This window comes from Oncorhynchus keta, chromosome 1, assembly GCF_023373465.1.
Source record: "Oncorhynchus keta strain PuntledgeMale-10-30-2019 chromosome 1, Oket_V2, whole genome shotgun sequence".
NCBI lineage: Eukaryota > Metazoa > Chordata > Actinopteri > Salmoniformes > Salmonidae > Oncorhynchus > Oncorhynchus keta.
In genome coordinates, this window is record NC_068421.1 from 90,967,936 (window position 1) to 90,994,521 (window position 26,586).

The window sequence follows — 26,586 nt, forward strand, 5'->3', positions numbered from 1 at the left end:
TGTGGAGGGAGGGGGAGTAAAGAGAGAAACGTGGAGGGAGGGGGAGTAAAGAGAGAAACGTGGAGGGGGGGGAAAAGAGAGAAACGTGGAGGGAGGGGGAGTAAAGAGAGAAACGTGGAGGGAGGGGGGAGTAAAGAGAGAAACGTGGAGGGAGGGGGAGTAAAGAGAGAAATGTGGAGGGGGGAGTAAAGAGAGAAAGGTGGAGGGAGGGGGAGTAAAGAGAGAAACGTGGAGGGAGGGGGAGTAAAGAGAGAAATGTGGAGGGGGGAGGGAGAAATGTGGAGGGGGGTAAAGAGAGAAACGTGGAGGGGGGGGAGTAAAGAGAGAAATGTGGAGGGAGGGGGGGAGTAAAGAGAGAAATGTGGAGGGAGGGGGAGTAAAGAGAGAAATGTGGAGGGAGGGGGAGTAAAGAGAGAAATGTGGAGGGGGGAGTAAAGAGAGAAATGTGGAGGGAGGGGGGTAAAGAGGAAACGTGGAGGGGGAAAGAGGAAACGTGGAGGGGGGCTCAAGAGAAACGTGGAGGGAGGGGGAGTTTCTGGAGGGAGGGGGAGTAAAGAGATCAACGTGGAGGGAGGGGGAATAAAGAGAGAAACGTGGAGGGAGGGGGGATAAAGAGAAATTTGGAGGGAGGGGGACTGAGAGAAACGTGGAGGGAGGGGGGAGTAAAGAGAGAAATGTGGAGGGAGGGGGGAGTAAAGAGAGAAACGTGGAGGGAGGGGGAGTAAAGAGAGAAACGTGGAGGGAGGGGGAGTAAAGAGAGAAACGTGGAGGGAGGGGGGAGTAAAGAGAGAAACGTGGAGGGAGGGGGGAGTAAAGAGAGAAACGTGATGGGAGGGGGGAGTAAAGAGAGAAACGGGAGGGAGGGGGAGTAAAGAGAGAAACGTGGAAGGGGGGGGGGGTAGCTACATTGTGTGTGTAAAATAACATGCGCAGAACGTGCTCTGGGTCCTTAGCATTGAGAAAGAGGTTTGGGGGGGGTGCTCATACTGCTCATACTAACGTGGCGCCTTTCTCCGAGCATTGTGACCTTTAATCACCTGCACGCGGAGTTGGAATGAAGACAACCCGGAAGGGATAAATCACATTTCACCATTTCCACTGAGTCCCACCTGCTCCTGACGGTGCTGTGACTGCAGCTTGTGGAAGCTGGCCAGCTCCTCCCTCTGCAGGGCCAGCGTCCTCTGTTTCTCCTGCTCCAGGAGAACGTTGCCGCGGTGACGGCCAGGGAAAGAGGCGCGCTCGGTGAGGGAGGCGCGTTGTAGCTCGATGTGGCTGTCCTGCTTGGCGATGATGGCCTGAAGGGAGGGGAGCACGGGAGGGGAGACGGGAAGGGAGGGGAGCACGGGAGGGGAGACGGGAAGGGAGGGGAGCACGGGAGGGGAGACGGGAAGGGAGGGGAGCACGGGAGGGGAGACGGGAAGGGAGGGGAGCACGGGAGGGGAGACGGGAAGGGAGGGGAGCACGGGAGGGGAGACGGGAAGGGAGGGGAGCACGGGAGGGGAGACGGGAAGGGAGGGGAGCACGGGAGGGGAGACGGGAAGGGGGGAGCACGGGAGGGGAGACGGGAAGGGAGGGGAGCACGGGAGGGGAGACGGGAAGGGAGGGGAGCACGGGAGGGGAGACGGGAAGGGAGGCGGGAAGGGAGGGGAGCACGGGAGGGGAGACGGGAAGGAACGGGAGGGGGGAGACAGGAAGGAACGGAGGGGAGACAGGAAGGAACGGGAGGGGAGACAGGAAGGAACGGGAGGGGAGACAGGAAGGAACGGGAGGGGAGACAGGAAGGAACGGGAGGGGAGACAGGAAGGAACGGGAGGGGAGACAGGAAGGAACGGGAGGGGAGACAGGAAGGAACGGGAGGGGAGACAGGAAGGAACGGGAGGGGAGACAGGAAGGAACGGGAGGGGAGACAGGAAGGGACGGGAGGGGAGACAGGAAGGGACGGGAGGGGAGACAGGAAGGGACGGGAGGGGAGACAGGAAGGGACGGGAGGGGAGACATGAAGGAGACAGGAAGGGGGATGGAAGGGGAGAGGGAGGGGGGGGTGGAAGGGGAGAGGGAGGGGGTGAGGGGAGGGGGGCACGGGAGGGGAGGGGAGCACGGGAGGGGAAGGGAGGAGAGATGTGGGTCAACTTCTTGAAAGCATAAGGCTTGTGGTCACAGACCATAACCAATCAAAAGGAGAGTCTAGCAGTCTCCATGTGATGTCATTTTAACATTTTTGTTCACAAACAGACTAGTATTTGGGGTCTAGCCCTGGTAAGAAGACTGCAGTCCTGTTGAATGTTCATGGCCCAGTCACACACACAGACAGGACAGGACTGGACTGGAGGAGAGTTACATGTCATGTGTAGTATGTTGAGAGGTCGTCGAGAGGGTACCTAGGAAAACGTGAGTGTTTACCTGCAGGCTGTAGAGTCTCTGGGACAGCATCAGCACCCGGTCAAAGAACTAGTTGAGGCAGAAACAGGAACGTTAGGAAAGAGAAGGTCAACAGACAACTGTAGGTTGTCATAGATACATGTCTGTTTTATACCGATGGTTTGGACACTCTGGGCACACCTTATAGAGGCCATAATAACGCATCAGGTTTGAAGAAGCTTAACAGAGGTTAAAATACCAACTGAAACGAGCACATCTCCTACCTCGGCCTCAGGGAAGGTGTTAGACCAGATGGGGCTCCAGGTGGCTGGAGAGGCCTCTTCCTCCTCCTCATCATCAGCCTGTACATCACACATTATACACACCACGCCCACCTTTACACACACACCCCCCATTACACACACAACCCCCATTACACACATAACCCCCATTACACACCCACATTATTATACCCACCATTACACACCCACACCCCATTACACACCCACACCCCATTACACACACAATTATACACACACACACAACCCCATTACACACACACAACCCCATTACACACACAATTACACACACACAACCCCATTACACACACAATTACACACTGGTGTGTCGGGTGTGTGTTTGTATATTTGACCCACCTGTTGCTGCTCCAAGGTCTGACTAGCCTGGATCTTGGTAAGCTGGGGGTCAGAGCAGCCTTTCTGGGTCTCGTCTCTGGCCCTGTCCCCTCCACTGTGGTTCTTCTTCTTCACAATGCCTTCGAACACGCACAAACACAGAGTCAAACACCTTTTAGATCATAATACGTGATTCTATGGACAGAGTTTAGATCTGCATTCGTACTCTAAGATGCTTTGTGGATACAGGGCTCAGAGCAGGCAGACGGAGTGGACTCACTCTTGTTGAGGATGATGGGCCTGCTGTCATAGCCCCCGAAGGTGTCTGCTCTCCTGGGCAGAGCCCCGGATCCTGAACCCTCCTCTAGACGTGAAGCTGGCTCTCTCACACCAGACAGCAACAGGTTCTGAAGACTCTCCACTATGGAGGGGGAGGCGGGGGGAGAGGAGAGAGAGGAGAGAGGAGAGAGAGTAACAATGTTTCAAAGCTGTCTTTATGATAGGACAAGATTTGCGAGGAGCCGACCCTCCCTTGGTAACAGATGGGTGTAGGGAGGAGCCGACCCTCCCGTGGTAACAGACGGGTGTAGGGAGGAGCCGACCCTCCCGTGGTAACAGACGGGTGTAGGGAGGAGCCGACCCTCCCGTGGTAACAGACGGGTGTAGGGAGGAGCCGACCCTCCCGTGGTAACAGACGGGTGTAGGGAGGAGCCGACCCTCCCGTGGTAACAGACGGGTGTAGGGAGGAGCCGACCCTCCCGTGGTAACAGACGGGTGCAGTGAGGAGCCGACCCTCCCGTGGTAACAGACGGGTGCAGCGAGGAGCCGACCCTCCCGTGGTAACAGACGGGTGTAGGGAGGAGCCGACCCTCCCGTGGTAACAGACGGGTGTAGGGAGGAGCCGACCCTCCCGTGGTAACAGACGGGTGTAGGGAGGAGCCGACCCTCCCGTGGTAACAGACGGGTGCAGTGAGGAGCCGACCCTCCTGTGGTAACAGACGGGTGCAGCGAGGAGCCGACCCTCCCGTGGTAACAGACGGGTGCAGCGAGGAGCCGACCCTCCCGTGGTAACAGACGGGTGCAGCGAGGAGCCGACCCTCCTGTGGTAACAGACGGGTGCAGCGAGGAGCCGACCCTCCTACGGTAACAGACGGGTGTAGCGAGGAGCCGACCCTCCCGTGGTAACAGACGGGTGTAGGGAGGAGCCGACCCTCCTGTGGTAACAGACGGGTGTAGGGAGGAGCCGACCCTCCCGTGGTAACAGACGGGTGTAGGGAGGAGCCGACCCTCCCGTGGTAACAGACGGGTGTTAGGAGGAGCCGACCCTCCACGTGGTAACAGACGGGTGTCAGGGAGGAGCCGACCCTCCCGGGTAACAGACTGGTGTGATTTACGATTTAAATGGCCGACCCTCCTAGCGGTAACAGACGGGTGTAGGGAGGAGCCGACCCTCCTACGGTAACAGACGGGTTAAAAAAAAACGAGGCCTTATTTTAGATTCTCCTACGGTAACAGACGGGTGTGACCAGGAGCCGACCCTCCTGTGGTAACAGATGGGTGTAGGGAGGAGAGACCCTCCATGGTAACAGACGGGTGCAGTGAGGAGCCGACCCTCCTGTGGTAACAGACGGGTGTAGGGAGGACCAAGACCAGACCACTCCTGTGGTAACAGACGGGTGCAGTGAGAATACATTTTAATATCCTGTGGTAACAGACGGGTGCAGCGATTGAGCCGACCACTCCCGTGGTAACAGATGGGTGTAGCGAGGAGCCGGCCCTCCTACGGTAACAGACGGGTGTAGCGAGGAGCCGAACTCCTACGGTAACAGACGGGTGTAGGGAGGAGCCGACCCTCCTACGGTAACAGAGGCATGGTGAGACAGCCCGACCCTCCTACGGTAACAGACGGGTGGTGAGACAGCCGAACTATCCTGTGGTAACAGATGGGTGTAGGGAGACAGCCGACCCTCCCAAAGGTAACAGACGGGTGCAGTGAGGAGCCGACCCTCCTGTGGTAACAGACGGGTGTAGGGAGGAGCCGACCCTCCTGTGGTAACAGACGGGTGAGACAGCCTTTTAGGAGCCGACCCTCCCGTGGTAACAGATGGGTGACCAAGAGGCATGCCGACAGCCCTCCTACGGTAACAGACGGGTGGAGCGAGGAGCCGAACTATCCCAAAGCGGTAACAGACATGGAGAGACAGCGAGGAGCCGACCCTCCCGTGGTAACAGACGGGTGTAGGGAGGAGCCGACCCTCCTGTGGTAACAGACGGGTGTAGGGAGGAGCCGACCCTCCTGTGGTAACAGACGGGTGTAGGGAGGAGCCGACCCTCCTACGGTAACAGATCTAACGCACCTGATTAAACTAATCGAGGTACTGTTCAGTTTAAAAAATATATATATTTTAAAAAAATATCTAGATATATATATTTAAAAAAAATTTTTTAATTTTATATATATATAAACCCTTGGCACTGTTATTAGAAAGCAACGCATTGATTTTCACTGTCACAGAGACGATACACAACTTAAAATCATCTGGTGACACAGTAAAAGTTATCTCCACGGATAAATTAAGACTGCATTAATTGATTTAAATATTTAAAATGGCTCACAACTTCCTCCAGCTGAATAAAAAAACAAGTTTCTTATTGCTGTAGTCAAAGTACAGAGAGAGGAATCTGGCAGCACATTTTAATTCACAGGAAATAAAGATAAGACCAGGTAACAAAAAAAAACCTAGGCCTTATTTTAGATTCTCAACTAAATTTCAAATCACACATTAGGAATGTGACCAAAATAGCTTTTACCACCTGAGGAACATTGCAAAGGTGCGGCCATTTCTCCCTCAGGCTGATAGAGACGCATCCATGCTTTCATTACAAGCAGGCTTGACTACTGTAATGCTCTCCTGTCTAGGTCTACCCAAGAAAGCCATCAGCTGTAAAACATACAGAACGCTGTAGCACAGATACAGACCAAGACCAGACGGAGAGCACATAATACACTGGTTTTAAACACCGACTGCCTGTGAGTTTTAGAATACATTTTAATATTCTTCTATTGGTTTTTAAATCAATCCAATCCATGATTGTGCACCACAATACATGTCAGCTTTTAAGTTCTGTACCCAGTAGGTCCCTCAGGTCCTTTTAACGATCCCAAAGCCTGGGACCAAGAGGCATGGAGAGACAGCCTTTAGTTACTGAATAGCCTGCCAGAGGGGCTGAAACTGTGGACGTACGGGATTGGGCAGACTTGATACAACATTTTGAACAGTAATGTATTGTTGTCTCTACCTTCTTGCCCTTTGTGCTGTTGTCTGTGCCCAACAATGTTTGTACCCTGTTTTGTGCTGCTACCATGTTATGTTTCTACCATGTTGTTGTCATGTTGTGTTGCTACCATGTTGTCGTCATGTTATGTTGCTACCATGTTGTCGTCATGTTATGTTGCTACCATGTTGTCGTCATGTTATGTTGCTACCATGCTGTCGTCATGTTATGTTGCTACCATGTTGTCGTCATGTTATGTTGCTACCATGCTGTCGTCATGTTATGTTGCTACCATGCTGTCGTCATGTTATGTTGCTACCATGCTGTCGTCATGTTATGTTGCTACCATGTTGTCTCCATGTTATGTTGCTACCATGTTGTCGTCATGTTATGTTGCTACCATGTTGTCTCCATGTTATGTTGCTACCATGTTGTCTCCATGTTATGTTGCTACCATGTTGTCTCCATGTTATGTTGCTACCATGCTGTCTCCATGTTATGTTGCTACCATGCTGTCTCCATGTTATGTTGCTACCATGCTGTCTCCATGTTATGTTGCTACCATGTTGTCGTCATGTTGTGTTGCTACCATGTTGTCTCCATGTTATGTTGCTACCATGCTGTCTCCATGTTATGTTGCTACCATGTTGTCTCCATGTTATGTTGCTACCATGCTGTCTCCATGTTATGTTGCTACCATGCTGTCTCCATGTTATGTTGCTACCATGCTGTCTCCATGTTGTGTTGCTACCATGTTGTCTCCATGTTATGTTGCTGCCATGCTGTCTCCATGTTATGTTGCTACCATGTTGTCGTCATGTTATGTTGCTACCATGTTGTCTCCATGTTGTGTTGCTACCATGTTGTCGTCATGTTGTGTTGCTACCATGTTGTCTCCATGTTATGTTGCTACCATGTTGTCTCCATGTTATGTTGCTACCATGTTGTCGTCATGTTATGTTGCTACCATGTTGTCGTCATGTTATGTTGCTACCATGCTGTCGTCATGTTATGTTGCTACCATGTTGTCGTCATGTTATGTTGCTACCATGTTGTCTCCATGTTATGTTGCTACCATGTTGTCTCCATGTTATGTTGCTACCATGTTGTCTCCATGTTATGTTGCTACCATGTTGTCGTCATGTTATGTTGCTACCATGTTGTCGTCATGTTATGTTGCTACCATGTTGTCTCCATGTTATGTTGCTACCATGTTGTCTCCATGTTATGTTGCTACCATGTTGTCTCCATGTTATGTTGCTACCATGTTGTCTCCATGTTATGTTGCTACCATGTTGTCTCCATGTTATGTTGCTACCATGTTGTCTCCATGTTATGTTGCTACCATGCTGTCTCCATGTTATGTTGCTACCATGCTGTCTCCATGTTATGTTGCTACCATGCTGTCTCCATGTTATGTTGCTACCATGCTGTCTCCATGTTATGTTGCTACCATGTTGTCTCCATGTTATGTTGCTACCATGCTGTCGTCATGTTATGTTGCTACCATGCTGTCGTCATGTTATGTTGCTACCATGCTGTCGTCATGTTATGTTGCTACCATGCTGTCGTCATGTTATGTTGCTACCATGCTGTCGTCATGTTATGTTGCTACCATGCTGTCGTCATGTTGTGTTGCTACCATGTTGTCTCCATGTTATGTTGCTACCATGTTGTCGCCATGTTATGTTGCTGCCATGTTGTCTCCATGTTATGTTGCTGCCATGTTGTCTCATGTTATGTTGCTACCATGTTGTCTCCATGTTATGTTGCTACCATGCTGTCGTCATGTTATGTTGCTACCATGCTGTCGTCATGTTATGTTGCTACCATGCTGTCGTCATGTTATGTTGCTACCATGCTGTCGTCATGTTGTGTTGCTACCATGTTGTCTCCATGTTATGTTGCTACCATGCTGTTGTTGTCGTCTTAGATCTCGCTTTATGTAGTGTTGTCTCTCTCTTTTTTTTTGTGTGTCTCTCGTCATGTGTGTTTTGTACTATATTTTTATTGAATTGATTTTTAATCCCAGCAGGAGGCCATCTGGTAGGCCATCATTGTAAATAAGAAGTTGTTCTTAACTGACTTACCTAGTTAAATAAAGGTTCAATAGATTTTAAAAAATAAATTAAAACTGTTTTCATTGGATCAGTCTGAAACTTTGCACTGCTGCAACCTAGTGGCCAAAATGTAAATTGCGCCTAGACTCTTATGTGATATAATGGCCCATCTCTTGCATTTCAAAGATGGAACAAAATAAATAGAAAACGCATGTTTTTCTCTTTATATTATCTATTACCAGATCTATTGTGTTCTATTCTCCTCCATTAATTTCACATTTCCACAAACTTCAAAGTGTTTCCTTTCAAATGGTATCAGGAATATGCATATCCTTGCTTCAGGTCCTGAGCTACAGCCAGATAGATAAGGGTGTCATTTTAGGTGAAACGTCCCTCCCAGCCTAGTGTGTCAGACTCGCTTCCTCATTTATTTATTTTGTAGGCTATAGCCGTTAAATAATATAGCCTAAATAATTACATTTTCTTTCTTAAGCTCCCTGTCTGGCACCTGACCTATTTAGACTGTTCATTTTATATATATTTTTTTCTTCTTCCTTTTTTAAATGAGATCTTTTTTATTAATATCACATTTACATAAGTATTCAGACCCTTTACTCAGTACTTTGTTCAAGCACCTTTGACAGCGATTACAGCCTCAAGTCATCTTGGGTATGAAGCTACAAGCGTGGGACACCTGTATTTGGGGAGACATTTAGAGACTTGTCCTGAAGCCACTCCTGCATTTAATGTTTTCATTTCACCTTTATTTAACGAGGAAAGTCAGTTAAGAACTAATTCTGATCTACCAAAAGGCAAACCGGTTCCTGCGGAGACAGGGGCCTGGGATTAAATAAAATAAATATATTATATATTGGACAAAACACACATCCCGACAAGGGAGACAACACAACACTACATAAAGAGAGACCTAAGACAACAGAGCAAGGCAGCAACACATGACAACACAACATGGTAGCAACACAACATGGTAGCAACACAACATGGTAGCAGTACAGAACAGGGTACAAACATTATTGGGTACAGACAACAGCACAAAGGGCAAGAAGGTAGAGACAACAACACATCACGCAAAGCAGCCACAACTGTCCAGTTAGAGTGTCCATGATTTGAGTCATTGAATGAAGAGAGACAGATAAAACTGTCCAGTTAGAGTGTCCATGATTTGAGTCATTGAATGAAGAGACTGAGATAAAACTGTCCAGTTAGAGTGTTTGTTGCAGCTCGTTCCAGTCGCCAGCTGCTGCGAACTGAAAAGACGTGCGACCTGTTAAATACGACACACAGACTATTTGAAATGAGAGCTTCCTTTACATGTTGTTTACTCAAATACTTTCATTCAAATCATATGTTTTTCCTTTCAATACCATATGACACAGTGTGTGTGTGTGTGTGTGTTACCTTGTGTTTGTGTAAGTGTGTGTGGGACCTTGTGTTTGTGTAAGTGTGTGTGGGACCTTGTGTTTGTGTAAGTGCGTGTGGTACCTTGTGTTTGTGTAAGTGTGTGTGGGACCTTGTGTTTGTGTAAGTGCGTGTGTGTGTGTGTGTGTGTGTGTGTGTGTTGTACCATCAGTGATGGTCCCCTTGAGCAGTGTCTCCCCCTGGTGGAGGTCTGAGGCGTCACCTCGCAGCATTAGGCGGGAGCGGAAGGTCGTGTCCTCGTGACCAGACACCAGACACATGTCTGAAAACAGCTGCAGCTTCTCTGTCAGCAATGTCACGATCTGGGAGTCCTTCTGGCTCAGACGCTCTGGGAGAGGAGAACGGGGACAGAAAGAATTAACAGTTCGTTACATGAAATGCCAGGAACAGAAGCATTAAAAGGTGAATGTTGACTGGTGCATGACCCCCACCTAGTGGTCTAGCATCAACATGACACTATTGACCACCACCTAGTGGTCTAGCATCAACATGACACTATTGACCACCACCTAGTGGTCTAGCATCAACATGACACTATTGACCGCCACCTAGTGGTCTAGCATCAACATGACACTATTGACCACCACCTAGTGGTCTAGCATCAACCACCTAGTGGTCTAGCATCAACATGACACTATTGACCACCACCTAGTGGTCTAGCATCAACATGACACTATTGACCACCACCTAGTGGTCTAGCATCAACATGACACTATTGACCGCCACCTAGTGGTCTAGCATCAACATGACACTATTGACCACCACCTAGTGGTCTAGCATCAACATGACACTATTGACCGCCACCTAGTGGTCTAGCATCAACATGACACTATTGACCACCACCTAGTGGTCTAGCATCAACATGACACTATTACAAAGACGAGGCCATTGGTCCTGTCGTCGCAAGTTACCTTGGAACTCGTTGAATCTGGCAGCTCGAGCCTCCTCCTGCTCACTGAAGAGTCTCTCCTCAGTGTGTGGACAACTATCGAGAGAAACAGAGAGAGAGAGAGAGAGAGGCGAGTTAGCTAGGACTCGAAGCCTTGGGTTTAGATACAAAGCAGCGTTTCAACTCCAGTACTGGGGACCAACGGTGTATCGAGGTTCTCTTTTTAACTACTTCGTACCATTATAATATAATAATAATAATATATGCCATTTAGCAGACGCTTTTATCCAAAGCGACTTACAGTCATGTGTGCATACATTCTACGTATGGGTGGTCCCGGGAATCGAACCCACTACCCTGGCGTTACAAGCGCCATGCTCTACCACCATTGAGGAGCAGTATTATTAAACCACCTGATGTTTTACTATATGTTCAGTTGGAGTGAAAGATGGTGTGGCGCCGTGCTTAACAACCGTAGTTGACAGGCTGTATGGTGGTGCTGGGAGAGGAAGACCCAGACCGCCATTAATTACAAAAGTCCTTTACACAAGACAAACACTGCCCGAGTTGTTGAGTCTGTAACCGGGTACAAGACATCCCAAGTCTTGTAAAAGGTCATAAATGAAAAAATGAGAACGAAATGTCAACATTAAAACGACACAGGTCAGACAGAGTAATGTGTTTTAATGAGCTGGGCCACGTACCCACAAAAGCATTACATTTACATTTAAGTCATTTAGCAGACGCTCTTATCCAGAGCGACTTATGAGTGCTGATCTAGGATCAGTTGATTTTACGATCTTAGTAAGTAAGATAAATGGACAGATCCTAGATCGGCACTCCTACTTTGAGGGGGTTTGTGGTATACGGCCCTGGAGTGAAACACAGCATACACAAAATGGGTCCTCAGTGCTGCAGCAATACCTGTAAACGAGCTGTACGGCCGGCCGAGAGGAGGTGTACGGCCGAGAGGTGTATAGACGGGCTGGACTATCTTTTCACCTGTGCCGCCCCAAACCAAACTCTGATTAGTTATTTTCCGCACGGTTCCAATAAAATGTGGTTGCTGGGTAACCAGTCCAGCTTGGCTCAGTGGAGAGAAAGCATGGAGGGGGAGGGGAGAGGGGAGGGGGAGAGGGGGAGGGAGAGCAGAGGGAGGGAGAGCAGAGGGAGGGAGAGGGGAGGAGATCGGGCTGGGCGATATATAGAATTCATTTGGCTCAGCGGAGAGAAAGCATGGAGGGGGAGAGGGGAGGAGATCGGGCTGGGCGATATATAGAATTCATTTGGCTCAGCGGAGAGAAAGCATGGAGGGGGAGAGGGGAGGAGATCGGGCTGGGCGATATATAGAATTCATTTGGCTCAGCGGAGAGAAAGCATGGAGGGGGAGAGGGGAGGAGATCGGGCTGGGCGATATATAGAATTCATTTGGCTCAGCGGAGAGAAAGCATGGAGGGGGAGAGGGGAGGAGATCGGGCTGGGCGATATATAGAATTCATTTGGCTCAGCGGAGAGAAAGCATGGAGGGGGGAGAGGGGAGGAGATCGGGCTGGGCGATATATAGAATTCATTTGGCTCAGCGGAGAGAAAGCATGGAGGGGGGAGAGGGGAGGAGATGGGGCTGGGCGATATATAGAATTCATTTGAATTAATATATAAGCACGATATTCCAGATGCCTGTATTGCCAGATTCATGTTTATAAAAAAATAAAGTAAGAGCGTTTATGTCCGTTTCCTCTGGACTTTTCTGCTGCTGTGACTGTACACCTTCCCATTTACTCTCTCACGCCAAGCCCCTCCCCACACACGCCAAGCCCCTCCCCACACCTTCCCACACAAAGCCCCTCCCCACGCACACAAAGCCCCTCCCCACGCACACAAAGCCCCTCCCCACGCACACAAAGCCCCTCCCCACGCACACAAAGCCCCTCCCCACGCACACAAAGCCCCTCCCCACGCACACAAAGCCCCTCCCCACGCAAAGCCCCTCCCCACGCACACAAAGCCCCTCCCCACGCACACAAAGCCCCTCCCCACGCACACAAAGCCCCTCCCCACCACACAAATCCCCTCCCCACGCACGCAAAGCCCCTCCCCACGCACGCCCCCCTCCCCACGCACGCCAAAGCCCCTCCCCACGCACGCCAAAGCCCCTCCCCACGCACGCCAAAGCCCCTCCCCACGCACGCCAAAGCCCCTCCCCACGCACGCCAAAGCCCCTCCCCACGCACGCCAAAGCCCCTCCCCACGCACGCCAAAGCCCCTCCCCACGCACGCAAAGCCCCTCCCCAAGCACATTAAACGTTTCATTCATTTTTGGTTCTATCAGGGCTGCCCAACCCTCTTCCTGGAGATCTACTGCCCTGTGGGTTCAGTCCAACCTTCTTCCTGGAGATCTACCGTCCTGTGGGTTCAGACCAACCCTCTTCCTGGAGATCTACCGTCCTTATTAGCTGCTCAACAAGACCTGAACTAACTTAAATCAGATATGCTAAATTAGAGTTGGACCCGAAAACCTACAGGACACTATCTCTCCAGGAAGAGGGTTGGGCAGTTCTATAGGCCTGGCATATTCAAAGATTCAAGGACCTTGATTGGGTTATTTTGCCTAAAAACCTTTAGGTCTACCTCTAGAAGAAAAAAGAACAACTCTGCATCTCTTCCCAGCCTGTCCAAAACAGTGTTTATATTCTCCAGGAAACATCGCATGAGCCTGCAGCCACAAACTACCCAAACTCGCGTTTCCAGAAATTAAGTCATTTTTAGCTTAATTTGTATTTACCTCTAAGTAACTCAAAGCCTATATGCATCATTTATAGACTGTAATGATTTTATACAACAAAATGCTATTTAAATGCGGAGGACTTTATGTTCCTTCCAGCCTATTGTCGTAAATGCTTCACAATGTATCTTTGTAGGCTATAGCCTTGAAATAATATTGCCTAAATAATTAATTTTCCTTCTTAGACTCCCTGTCTGGCTCCTGACCTATTTACAGTGTTTATATGCTGTTTAATATGACATGTAGCCTATTTGAAATAAGCACTTCCTACAGTCACCTTTTCATGTTGTTTATTAAAATACTTTTCATTACAATCCATATGGTTTGGTTTCAATACTTCAAAACCAAATGGTAGTCACAACAATAGATGGGTGTTGGTTAAATGGTAGGTCCCAGTAGTCACAACAATAGATGGGTGTTGGTTAAATGGTAGGTCCCGGTAGTCACAACAATAGATGGGTGTTGGTTAAATGGTAGGTCCCAGTAGTCACAACAATAGATGGGTGTTGGTTAAATGGTAGGTCCCGGTAGTCACAACAATAGATGGGTGTTGGTTTAAATGGTAGGTCCCGGTAGTCACAACAATAGATGGGTGTTGGTTAAATGGTAGGTCCCGGTAGTCACAACAATAGATGGGTGTTGGTTAAATGGTAGGTCCCGGTAGTCACAACAATAGATGGGTGTTGGTTAAATGGTAGGTCCCGGTAGTCACACCAATAGATGGGTGTTGGTTTGAATGGTAGGTCCCGGTAGTCACAACAATAGATGGGTGTTGGTTAAATGGTAGGTCCCGGTAGTCACACCAATAGATGGGTGTTGGTTTAAATGGTAGGGTCCCGGTAGTCACAACAATAGATGGGTGTTGGTTAAATGGTAGGTCCCGGTAGTCACACCAATAGATGGGTGTTTGTTTAAATGGTAGGTCCCGGTAGTCACAACAATAGATGGGTGTTGGTTAAATGGTAGGTCCCGGTAGTCACAACAATAGATGGGTGTTGGTTAAATGGTAGGTCCCGGTAGTCACAACAATAGATTGGTGTTGGTTAAATGGTAGGTCCCGGTAGTCACAACAATAGATGGGTGTTGGTTAAATGGTAGGTCCCGGTAGTCACAACAATAGATGGGTGTTGGTTAAATTGTCAGTTGAAATGAATGGAGCGAATTTCGAGAGGCAGTTTTTTTTTCCTTCTTCCTGTGAGCGCGGAGAGGAGCCTTTCCAACCACTCAACTCTACTAACATGCTCTGGTGTGTGTATGTGTGTGTGTGTGTGTGTGCGCGTACCTCTCCACGGCCTGCCGGATGTGTGTCATCCAGGAGTTGCGCTCCTCCTTGGAGGCGGTGTGGATCTCGTACATCTCCGGCTCATTGGAGGAGGCGCAGATCAGGAACATGGCCCTCTCCTCGTGGGCCACCTCCCTTACTATCAACTTCTGGAGGGAGATCACTGAGGGCTTGTTGTCCTAGGGTGGGGGTGGGGGGGTCAAGGCAGCTACAAGTCACATTGAAAGAGAATAACAGCCGAAAGCAAAACAGAGGAACTTTTCATAGTTCTAGACGAGGGCTCTCCAACCCTGTTCCTGGAGAGATACCATCCTGTAGGTTTACACCAGGGCTCTCCAACCCTGTTCCTGGAGAGATACCCTCCTGTAGGTTTACACCAGGGCTCTCCAACCCTGTTCCTGGAGAGATACCCTCCTGTAGGTTTACACCAGGGCTCTCCAACCCTGTTCCTGGAGAGATACCCTCCTGTAGGTTTACACCAGGGCTCTCCAACCCTGTTCCCGGAGAGATACCCTCCTGTAGGTTTACACCAGGGCTCTCCAACCCTGTTCCTGGAGAGCTACCCTCCTGTAGGTTTACACCAGGGCTCTCCAACCCTGTTCCTGGAGAGATACCCTCCTGTAGGTTTACACCAGGGCTCTCCAACCCTGTTCCTGGAGAGATACCCTCCTGTAGGTTTACACCAGGGCTCTCCAACCCTGTTCCTGGAGAGATACCCTCCTGTAGGTTTACACCAGGGCTCTCCAACCCTGTTCCTGGAGAGATACCCTCCTGTAGGTTTACACCAGGGCTCTCCAACCCTGTTCCTGGAGAGCTACCCTCCTGTAGGTTTACACCAGGTCTCTCCAACCCTGTTCCTGGAGAGCTACCCTCCTGTAGGTTTACACCAGGGCTCTCCAACCCTGTTCCTGGAGAGCTACCCTCCTGTAGGTTTACACCAGGTCTCCCCAACCCTGTACCTGGAGAGCTACCCTCCTGTAGGTTTACACCAGGTCTCTCCAACCCTGTTCCTGGAGAGCTACCCTCCTGTAGGTTTACACCAGGTCTCTCCAACCCTGTTCCTGGAGAGCTACCCTCCTGTAGGTCTTACACCAGGTCTCCCCAACCCTGTTCCTGGAGAGCTACCCTCCTGTAGGTTTACACCAGGGCTCTCCATCCCTGTTCCTGGAGAGCTACCCTCCTGTAGGTTTACACCAGGTCTCTCCAACCCTGTTCCTGGAGAGCTACCCTCCTGTAGGTTTACACCAGGTCTCTCCAACCCTGTTCCTGGAGAGCTACCCTCCTGTAGGTTTACACCAGGTCTCCCCAACCCTGTTCCTGGAGAGCTACCCTCCTGTAGGTTTACACCAGGTCTCTCCAACCCTGTTCCTGGAGAGCTACCCTCCTGTAGGTTTACACCACGTCTCTCCAACCCTGTTCCTGTTCCTGAGAGCTACCCTCCTGTAGGTTTACACCAGCTACCCTCCTGTAGGTTTACACCAGGTCTCTCCAACCCTGTTCCTGGAGAGCTACCCTCCTGTAGGTTTACACCAGGTCTCTCCAACCCTGTTCCTGGAGAGCTACCCTCCTGTAGGTTTACACCAGGTCTCTCTAACCCTGTACCTGGAGAGATACCCTCCTGTAGGTTTACACCAGGTCTCTCCAACCCTGTTCCTGGAGAGCTACCCTCCTGTAGGTTTACACCACGTCTCTCCAACCCTGTTCCTGGAGAGCTACCCTCCTGTAGGTTTACACCAGGTCTCTCCAACCCTGTTCCTGGAGAGCTACCCTCCTGTAGGTTTACACCAGGTCTCTCCAACCCTGTTCCTGGAGAGCTACCCTCCTGTAGGTTTACACCAGGTCTCTCCAACCCTGTTCCTGGAGAGCTACCCTCCTGTAGGTTTACACCAGGTCTCTCCAACCCTGTTCCTGGAGAGCTACCCTCCTGTAGGTTTACACCAGGATGAGTAGTTCTCCAGGAACAAGGTTGGAGAGCCCTGGTCTAGACCGATAAACAGAAGCAGCTGTGTCTAACTTTCTGTTGAGAGTTGTACAACAGATTTGTTCAGTTGTTCCCAGAGTGGAAAACAAAGCTTAGTCGGAATGAACTGACATTATAATGCCAGACTCACCACTGTGGAGAAAACATATCTCTGGTCCTTGTCCTGGAGTAACAAAAGCACGTCGGACAGCAGCACAGCCACAATATCTGAAATGGAACAGGAGTTACATTTCTAGACCTGTGTGACATCAACACAGACAGAAGAGAAAACAGAAGATCATTTCAGATTATTGGAGGCAGGGTTGGGGTCAACTTCATTTAAATTACAGTCAATTCAGAAAGAAAAACTAAATTCCAAATTTTTCCCAATTGAAAAGCATTTGAAGATAATTGGAATTTCTGCGCACTTCCTGAATTGACTGGAGTTGAAATGAAATTGAACCCCGACCCTGACCCGAGGGTCATCCAGTTACCTTTGAGTCTGCCGGAGGCGGCCTTGTGGTTAGCAGTCCCCTCGTGCAGCAGCCTGCGTCGACCCTGGGACAGGTCCTCTCTGTGGAACACACGGCCATCTTTGATCTTGCCGAGGGACTTGGGCTCTATCTTGTGGGCGATGTCTCGGAGTCGCGAGGTCTTCTCATGCAGGTTGACCATAGCATCCACCTGGACGATGCAGTCTTTAATCAGACTAAGAGACCTGGTCAACTCCTCGTGTTCCTCCGTACCCACTGGAGGGAGGGAGGAAAGACAAACTGACTTCAGACAAACAGAATGTTACGGAGAACTTTTATTTCTCTTAGCCCTTTAGGGTTTTAGGCTGTGTATCCGTTAGGCACTTTGTGACGACTGCTGATGTAAGAAAGGGCTTTATAAAATACATTTGATTGATGAGGTAAGGGAGATATCATGCTGTTCTTTCTATTCCATTAGTCTAACAGAAAGTTGGGCCTAAATCTCAAGTGTTATCAGACAGGAGAGGACCAAGTACATAAATGCTTTGTCTACTGACGTCTGTACCTTCAGTATTCTGCACAATACGTTCCACCAGCACAGGGTACTTGGTGATGCGTTGTGTCACCAGGAGGATACACTCAGTCACTCCTAATCTTCTCACAACGGACAAATTATTGACTTTCTGGAAGAAGAAAAAAAAAAGGACCATTTAGTGCAATCACCAAATGTTTCTGGTTACACACAGGAGGCCACAATATCTGGATGTGAAAACCTCACCTTCATAAATAACCCACTGTCATGAATGTTTCACTTCCTCTTTAAAAAAAAGGGGGCAATTCGCAGTTGTTGCATACATTTGTGGACTTAATGATACACTCATTAATTTTGAAGAATATAACTTGCCTCATGAGCTTCGAACAACTGTTGTACCCCATCGGAAACCAAACTATAAGCTTGTTTTACTACACTGTAAATGTAAACAAACACTGTAGAACCTCAAATAAGGCATAAAATATAAAATGTTGATTTCATGAGATGGGTCAGTCCTTACATCATTAGCTATGGTCTATGAATTCTAGAGTGGTTACATTTCTCGAGGCCCACCCCTCAGCTTTTGACCCAGAAAAAGGAGGCGGGGGTGACTGCTTTGTATCGTTTCAACTGCAGATAGTCCTTTAAGTTAGCAGATGGGTCCACCATTTTGTGTCAATTTCTCAACTCCAGTAATGGAATCAGTAACAACCAACCCGTATGAGGTTCTGGAACTTCTTGTTGTTGTGTAGTTGCTCCTTGTAGTAGCTGACAGCCTCGGTGTGGTGGCTGCAGAAATCACCATAGTTCTCCTTCATCCGATCCCCTTTCTCACCTGAAAACTGGAGAGGAGACAGGGATGAGATCTGAGGAGACCTTATTCAGCTGCTACAACTCTCAGTACCGTTACTGTCGATAGTCTGCTCTGATTACCTTCTCTCTTTGACAGGTTCAACCAAAGCAGAATATGGTTTGAATATATAGTATGCATTATCCTTTTGAATATATACAGTGCATTTGGAAAGTATTCAGACCCCTTGACTTTTTACACATTTTGTTACGTTACAGCCGTATTCTAAAATGTATTAAATCGTTTCCCCCCCTCATCAATCTACACACAATACCCCAAATTGACAAGGCAAATAGTTTTTTTCAGAAATTTTGCACATTCATTTTTTTTTAAAGTTTTTTTTTTTTGTACCTTTATTTAACTAGGCAAGTCAGTTAAGAACAAATTCTTATTTTCAATGACGGCCGAGGAACAATGGGTTAACTGCCTGTTCAGGGGCAGAACGACAGATTTGTACCGTGTCAGCTCGGGGGTTTGAACTTGCAACCTTTACGGTTACTAGTCCATCGCTCTAACCACTAGGCCTACCTGCCCATCGCTCTAACCACTAGGCCAGCTTCCCATCGCTCTAACCACTAGGCTACCTGCCGCCCATCGCTCTAACCACTAGGCTACCTGCCGCCCATCGCTCTAACCACTAGGCTACCTGCCGCCCCTCGCTCTAACCACTAGGCTACCTGCCCATCGCTCTAACCACTAGGCTACCTGCCGCCCCTCGCTCTAACCACTAGGCTACCTGCCGCCCCTTCCACGCTCTAACCACTAGGCTACCTGCCGCCCTTCCACACTCTAACCACTAGGCCCTGCCGCCCTTCCACACTCTAACCACTAGGCTACCTGCCGCCCCTCGCTCTAACCACTAGGCTACCTGCCGCCCCTCACTCTAACCACTAGGCTACCTGCCGCCCCTCACTCTAACCACTAGGCTACCTGCCGCCCCTACACTCTAACCACTAGGCTACCTGCCGCCCCTACACTCTAACCACTAGGCTACCTGCCGCCCCTACACTCTAACCACTAGGCTACCTGCCGCCCCTACACTCTAACCACTAGGCTACCTGCCGCCCCTCCACTCTAACCACTAGGCTACCTGCCGCCCCTACACTCTAACCACTAGGCTACCTGCCGCCCCTACACTCTAACCACTAGGCTACCTGCCGCCCCTACACTCTAACCACTAGGCTACCTGCTCACTCTAACCACTAGGCTACCTGCCGCCCCTACACTCTAACCACTAGGCTACCTGCCCATCACTCTAACCACTAGGCTACCTGCCGCCCCTACACTCTAACCACTAGGCTACCTGCCGCCCCTCACTCTAACCACTAGGCTACCTGCCGCCCCTCACTCTAACCACTAGGCTACCTGCCGCCCCTACACTCTAACCACTAGGCTACCTGCCGCCCCTCCACGCTAACCACTAGGCTACCTGCCGCCCCTACACTCTAACCACTAGGCTACCTGCCGCCCCTACACTCTAACCACTAGGCTACCTGCCGCCCCTACACTCTAACCACTAGGCTACCTGCCGCCCCTACACTCTAACCACTAGGCTACCTGCCGCCCCTACACTCTAACCACTAGGCTACCTGCCGCCCCTACACTCTAACCACTAGGCTACCTGCCGCCCCTACACTCTAACCACTAGGCTACCTGCCGCCCCTACACTCTAACCACTAGGCTACCTGCCGCCCCTACACTCTAACCACTAGGCTACCTGCCACCCCTACACTCTAACCACTAGGCTACCTGCCGCCCCTACACTCTAACCACTAGGCTACCTGCCGCCCCTACACTCTAACCACTAGGCTACCTGCCGCCCCTCCACTCTAACCACTAGGCTACCTGCCGCCCTCCACTCTAACCACTAGGCTACCTGCCGCCCCTCCACTCTAACCACTAGGCTACCTGCCGCCCCTCCACACTAACCACTAGGCTACCTGCCGCCCCTACACTCTAACCACTAGGCTACCTGCCGCCTCTACACTCTAACCACTAGGCTACCTGCCGCCCCTCCACATTAACCACTAGGCTACCCTGCCGCCCCTCCACATTAACCACTAGGCTACCCTGCCGCCCCATAAGTATTCAGACCTTTTACTCAGTACTTTGTTGAAGCGCCTTGGGCAGCGATTAAAGCCTTGAGTCTTCTTGGGTATGACGCTACATCCTCTCAAGCTCTGTCAGGTTGGATGAGGAGTGTTGCTGCACAGCTATTTTCAGGTCTCTCCAAAGATGTTCGATCGGGTTCTAGTCCAGGCTCTGGCTGGACCACTCAAGGACATTCAGAGACTTGTCCTGAAGCCACTCCTGCGTTGTCTTTGCTGTGTGCTTAGGATTGTTGTCCTGTTGGAAGGTGAACCTTCACCCCAGTCTGAGAGCCTGAGCGCCCTGGAGTAGAGGTTGACCAATTAATCGGAATAGATGATTATTTGGGCCGATTTCAAGTTTTCATAATCGGAAATCTGTATTTTTGGGCGCCAATTTCCGATTATTAAAATAAATATATATATATTTTTTTTACCTTTAACTAGGCAAGTCAGTTAAGAACACATTCTTATTTTCAATGACTGCCTAGGAATTCTGGGTTAACTGCCTTGTTCAAGGGCAGAACGACAGATTTTCACCTTGTCAGCTCAGGTGTTCCAATTTTGCAACCGCACAGTTAACTAGTCCAACGCTCTAACCATTGCACTCCACGAGTAGCCTGCCTGTTACGCGAATGCAGTAGAAGCAAAGGTAAATTGCTAGCTAGCATTAAACTTATCTTATAAAAAACAATCAATCATAATCACTAGTTATGACTGCTAATCCAGTTTAGCAGGCAATATTAACCTGGTGAAATTGTGTCAGGTAGGGGCGAGGAGGGGGACGGAAGCTATACTGTTACACTGGCAAACAAAGGTATATGAAATACAAATGGTATAGAGAGAAATAGTCCTATCAATACTATAATAACTACAACCTAAAACCTCTTACCTGGGAATATTCAAGTCTCACATTAAAAGGAACCGCCAGCTTTTATATGTTCTCATGTTCTGAGCAAGGAACTTAAACATTAGCTTTTTTACATGGCACATTTTACTTTCTTCTCCAACACTTTGTTTTTGCATTATTTAAACCAAATTGAACACGTTTCATTATTTATTTGAGGCTAAATTGATTTTATTTATGTTTTATATTAAGTTAAAATAAGTGTTAATTCAGTATTGTTTTAATTGTCATTATTACAAAGAAATTGTTATTTATTTTGTATTAAAATTAAAATCGGTATGGGCTTTTTTGGTCCTCCAATAATCGGTATAGGTATCGGCGTTGAAAAATCATAATCGGTCGACCTCTACTCTGGAGCAGGTTTTCATCAAGGATCTGTACTTCTCCATTCATCTATTCCTCAATCCTGACTAGTCTCCCAGTCCATGCAGCTAAAAATCCTCCCCACAGCATGATGCTGCCACCACCATGCTTCACCGTGTGGATGGTGCCAGGTTTCCTCCAGACGTTACGTTCGACATTCAGGCCAAAGAGTTCAATCTTGGTTTTATCAGACCAGAGAATCTTGTTTCTTATGGTCTGAGAGTCTTCAGGTGCCTTTTGGCAAACTCCAAGTGGGCTGTCAGGTGCCTTTTTACTGAGAAGTGGTTTCCGTCTGGCCACTCTACCATAAAGGCCTGATTGGTGGAGTGCTGCAGAGATGGTTGTCCTCCTGGAAGGTTCTCCCATCTCCACAGTGTAACTTCAGGGTTCGGTCAGAGTGACCATCGGGTTCCCTGACCAAGGCCCTTCTCCCCCGATTGCTCAGTTTTCTGGGCAGCTAGCTCTAGGAAGAGTCTTGGTGGTTCCAAACTTCTTCCATTTAAGAATGATGGAGGCCACTGTGTCCTTGGGTCACTTCAATGCTGCAGAATATTTTTGGTACCCTTCCCCAGATCTATGCCTCGACACAATCCTGTCTCAGAACTCTACGGACAATTCCTTTGACCTCATGGCTTGTTTTTTTCTCTGACATGCACTGTCAACTGTGGGACCTTATATAGACGGGTGTTTGCTTTTCCAAATCATGTCCAATCAATTGAATTTACCACAGGTGGACTCCAATCAAGTTGTAGAAACATCTCAAGGATGATCAATGGAAACAGGATGCACCGGAGATCAATTTCATAGTCTCATAGCAAAGGATCTGAACACTTATGTAAATAAGGTATTAATTTATTTTTAATACCTTTGCAAACATTTCTAAAAGCCTGTTTTCGCTTTCTCTTTATGGGGTTTTGTGTGCAGATTAAATAAGATGTGTATGTCTTTAATCCATTTTAGAATAAGGCTGTAACGTAACAAAATGTAGGAAAAGTCAAGGGGTCTGAATACATTCCGTGGGGCACTGTACATTATCTTTTGTCTTATAAAGGGGAAGAGGAATTCAGAGAGGAACACTGTTTACGTAATTGGGACACAGCGTCTGATTTGTGGCACTCAACCTGCAAAGTGAACCAAAACACAAGCCAATTCAGTCACTGTGTGTGTGTGTGTGTGTGTGTGTGTTGTGTGTGTGTGTGTGTGTGTGTGTGTGTGTGTGTGTGTGTACGAATGTGTGTGGAGTGTCTGTACCTGTGTGGTGAGGATGTCAGCGAGTCTCTGTATGTTGTAGTTCCTGTCGCTGCCGGGCTGCGTGGAGTCTCGGCGCCGCTCTTTTAGGCGGGACAGGAAGCTTGTGTGCAGCTCCAGCAGGCTCTCCAGGCGCGGGAACAACTCGTCCATCTGGAGGTGCTCCTTCAGCTCCCTCATGTAAACACGCAGCATGATCTTCAGGGTCCGTACGTGGTGCATCTCTGTCTGCATCAGCTCTGTCGGGAGACGGACGGTTCAACATCTAGTTTGTCTTTAAAAAGCCATTTCCTTTTCAACCACTGGACCACCATCATTGACTTTAGGTGAATAATAAAACAATGGCAAGTTCAGACAAACAGAAAAGTGGTACGAGTTCCTCCATCTCTACTGTAGCTTAACCACGGAAATGTAACTATAAACACAACGAAAGTGGTATGAGTTCCTCCATATCTCTACTGTAGCTTAACCATGGAAATGTAACTATATAAACACAACGAAAGTGGTACGAGTTCCTCCATATCTCTACTGTAGCTTAACCACAGAAATGTAACTATAAACACAACGAAAGTGGTACGAGTTCCTCCATCTCTACTGTAGCTTAACCACGGAAATGTAACTATAAACACAACGAAAGTGGTACGAGTTCCTCCATCTCTACTGTAGCTTAACCACGGAAATGTAACTATAAACACAACGAAAGTGGTATGAGTTCCTCCATATCTCTACTGTAGCTTAACCATGGAAATGTAACTATATAAACACAACGAAAGTGGTACGAGTTCCTCCATATCTCTACTGTAGCTTAACCACAGAAATGTAACTATATAAACACAACGAAAGTGGTACGAGTTCCTCCATATCTCTACTGTAGCTTAACCACAGAAATGTAACTATATAAACACAACGAAAGTGGTACGAGTTCCTCCATATCTCTACTGTAGCTTAACCACAGAAATGTAACTATATAAACACAACGAAAGTGGTACGAGTTCCTCCATCTCTACTGTAGCTTAACCACGGAAATGTAACTATAAACACAACGAAAGTGGTACGAGTTCCTCCATCTCTACTGTAGCTTAACCACGGAAATGTAACTATAAACACAACGAAAGTGGTATGAGTTCCTCCATATCTCTACTGTAGCTTAACCATGGAAATGTAACTATATAAACACAACGAAAGTGGTACGAGTTCCTCCATATCTCTACTGTAGCTTAACCACAGAAATGTAACTATATAAACACAACGAAAGTGGTACGAGTTCCTCCATATCTCTACTGTAGCTTAACCACAGAAATGTAACTATATAAACACAACGAAAGTGGTACGAGTTCCTCCATATCTCTACTGTAGCTTAACCATGGAAATGTAACTATAAACACAACGAAAGTGGTACGAGTTCCTCCATCTCTACTGTAGCTTAACCACGGAAATGTAACTATAAACACAACGAAAGTGGTATGAGTTCCTCCATATCTCTACTGTAGCTTAACCACGGAAATGTAACTATATAAACACAACGAAAGTGGTACGAGTTCCTCCATATCTCTACTGTAGCTTAACCATGGAAATGTAACTATAAACACAACGAAAGTGGTACGAGTTCCTCCATCTCTACTGTAGCTTAACCACGGAAATGTAACTATAAACACAACGAAAGTGGTACGAGTTCCTCCATATCTCTACTGTAGCTTAACCATGGAAATGTAACTATAAACACAACGAAAGTGGTACGAGTTCCTCCATCTCTACTGTAGCTTAACCACGGAAATGTAACTATAAACACAACGAAAGTGGTACGAGTTCCTCCATATCTCTACTGTAGCTTAACCATGGAAATGTAACTATAAACACAACGAAAGTGGTACGAGTTCCTCCATCTCTACTGTAGCTTAACCACGGAAATGTAACTATAAACCCAACGAAAGAGGTACGAGTTCCTCCATATCTCTACTGTAGCTTAACCACGGAAATGTAACTATATTAAACACAACGAAAGTGGTACGAGTTCCTCCATATCTCTACTGTAGCTTCACCACGGAAATGTAACTATATTAAACACAACGAAAGTGGTACGAGTTCCTCCATATCTCTACTGTAGCTTAACCACGGAAATGTAACTATAAACACAACGAAAGTGGTACGAGTTCCTCCATCTCTACTGTAGCTTAACCACGGAAATGTAACTATATTCAACAACGAAAGTGGTACGAGTTCCTCCATATCTCTACTGTAGCTTAACCACGGAAATGTAACTATATAAACACAACGAAAGTGGTACGAGTTCCTCCATATCTCTACTGTAGCTTAACCACGGAAATGTAACTATATAAACACAACGAAAGTGGTACGAGTTCCTCCATCTCTACTGTAGCTTAACCACGGAAATGTAACTATAAACACAACGAAAGTGGTACGAGTTCCTCCATATCTCTACTGTAGCTTAACCACAGAAATGTAACTATATAAACACAACGAAAGTAGTACGAGTTCCTCCATCTCTACTGTAGCTTAACCACGGAAATGTAACTATATTAAACACAACGAAAGTGGTACGAGTTCCTCCATATCTCTACTGTAGCTTAACCACGGAAATGTAACTATAAACACAACGAAAGTGGTACGAGTTCCTCCATCTCTACTGTAGCTTAACCACGGAAATGTAACTATATTCAACAACGAAAGTGGTACGAGTTCCTCCATATCTCTACTGTAGCTTAACCACGAAATGTAACTATATAAACACAACGAAAGTGGTACGAGTTCCTCCATATCTCTACTGTAGCTTAACCACGGAAATGTAACTATATAAACACAACGAAAGTGGTACGAGTTCCTCCATCTCTACTGTAGCTTAACCACGGAAATGTAACTATAAACACAACGAAAGTGGTACGAGTTCCTCCATATCTCTACTGTAGCTTAACCACAGAAATGTAACTATATAAACACAACGAAAGTGGTACGAGTTCCTCCATCTCTACTGTAGCTTAACCACAGAAATGTAACTATAAACACAACGAAAGCCTAAATATAAAAGACTAAATGTAACATGAAATGTCTAAAAACATAGAAGACGGTGAACTGTACCGTAGATAACGTCTTGTCTCTTGACCGTCTCCTTGGTGTATTTCTTCAGGTAGTGCTGGTCCACAGCCAGACTCCATGACTCCACCTATAATATACAATACATTAGATCATTCAATAAATAATAACATGATACACAAATATACAATATTAACATACAGTACCAGTCAAGTTTGGACACCTACTCATTCAAGGGTTTTTATTTTGACTATTTTCTACATTGTAGAATAATAGGGAAGACATCGAAACTATGAAATAACACAAATGGAATCATGTAGTAACCAACAAAAAGTGTTAAACAAATCAAAATATATTTTATATTTGAGATTCTTCAAAGTAGCCACCCTTTGCTTT

The 26,586-nt window shown here is 47.7% G+C and overlaps 1 protein-coding gene and 1 long non-coding RNA gene across 7 annotated transcripts in view; one reads left to right on the top strand and one right to left on the bottom strand.

The window, feature by feature from the left end:
- arhgef18b (rho/rac guanine nucleotide exchange factor (GEF) 18b) overlaps nt 1-26,586 on the bottom strand; it is a 130,414-nt gene that overhangs the window by 26,450 nt on the left and 77,378 nt on the right. For 4 of the 5 annotated variants that reach the window (XM_052465457.1, XM_052465440.1, XM_052465438.1 and 1 more), the window contains 14 exons: nt 26,236-26,320; nt 23,146-23,381; nt 18,404-18,529; nt 17,721-17,838; nt 17,177-17,431; nt 16,834-16,910; nt 14,723-14,901; nt 10,681-10,754; nt 9,915-10,097; nt 3,274-3,414; nt 3,015-3,133; nt 2,643-2,720; nt 2,401-2,448; nt 1,110-1,295 (listed from right to left, as the gene is read on the bottom strand). In XM_052465457.1, coding sequence (XP_052321417.1) covers nt 1,110-1,295; nt 2,401-2,448; nt 2,643-2,720; nt 3,015-3,133; nt 3,274-3,414; nt 9,915-10,097; nt 10,681-10,754; nt 14,723-14,901; nt 16,834-16,910; nt 17,177-17,431; nt 17,721-17,838; nt 18,404-18,529; nt 23,146-23,381; nt 26,236-26,320 — 1,905 coding nt within the window. The remainder of the gene's footprint in view (nt 1-1,109; nt 1,296-2,400; nt 2,449-2,642; nt 2,721-3,014; nt 3,134-3,273; nt 3,415-9,914; nt 10,098-10,680; nt 10,755-14,722; nt 14,902-16,833; nt 16,911-17,176; nt 17,432-17,720; nt 17,839-18,403; nt 18,530-23,145; nt 23,382-26,235; nt 26,321-26,586) is intronic. The other variant, XM_052465445.1, reaches the window with a different exon arrangement.
- LOC127908192 (uncharacterized) lies at nt 13,802-14,576 on the top strand. 2 transcript variants are annotated; one of them, XR_008066261.1, is made up of 4 exons: nt 13,802-13,917; nt 14,007-14,138; nt 14,363-14,450; nt 14,495-14,576. It is a non-coding gene; the product is annotated as an uncharacterized LOC127908192 (long non-coding RNA). The 2 variants fall into 2 exon arrangements; XR_008066260.1 differs by lacking the exon at nt 14,495-14,576 and having other exon boundaries at nt 14,363-14,470.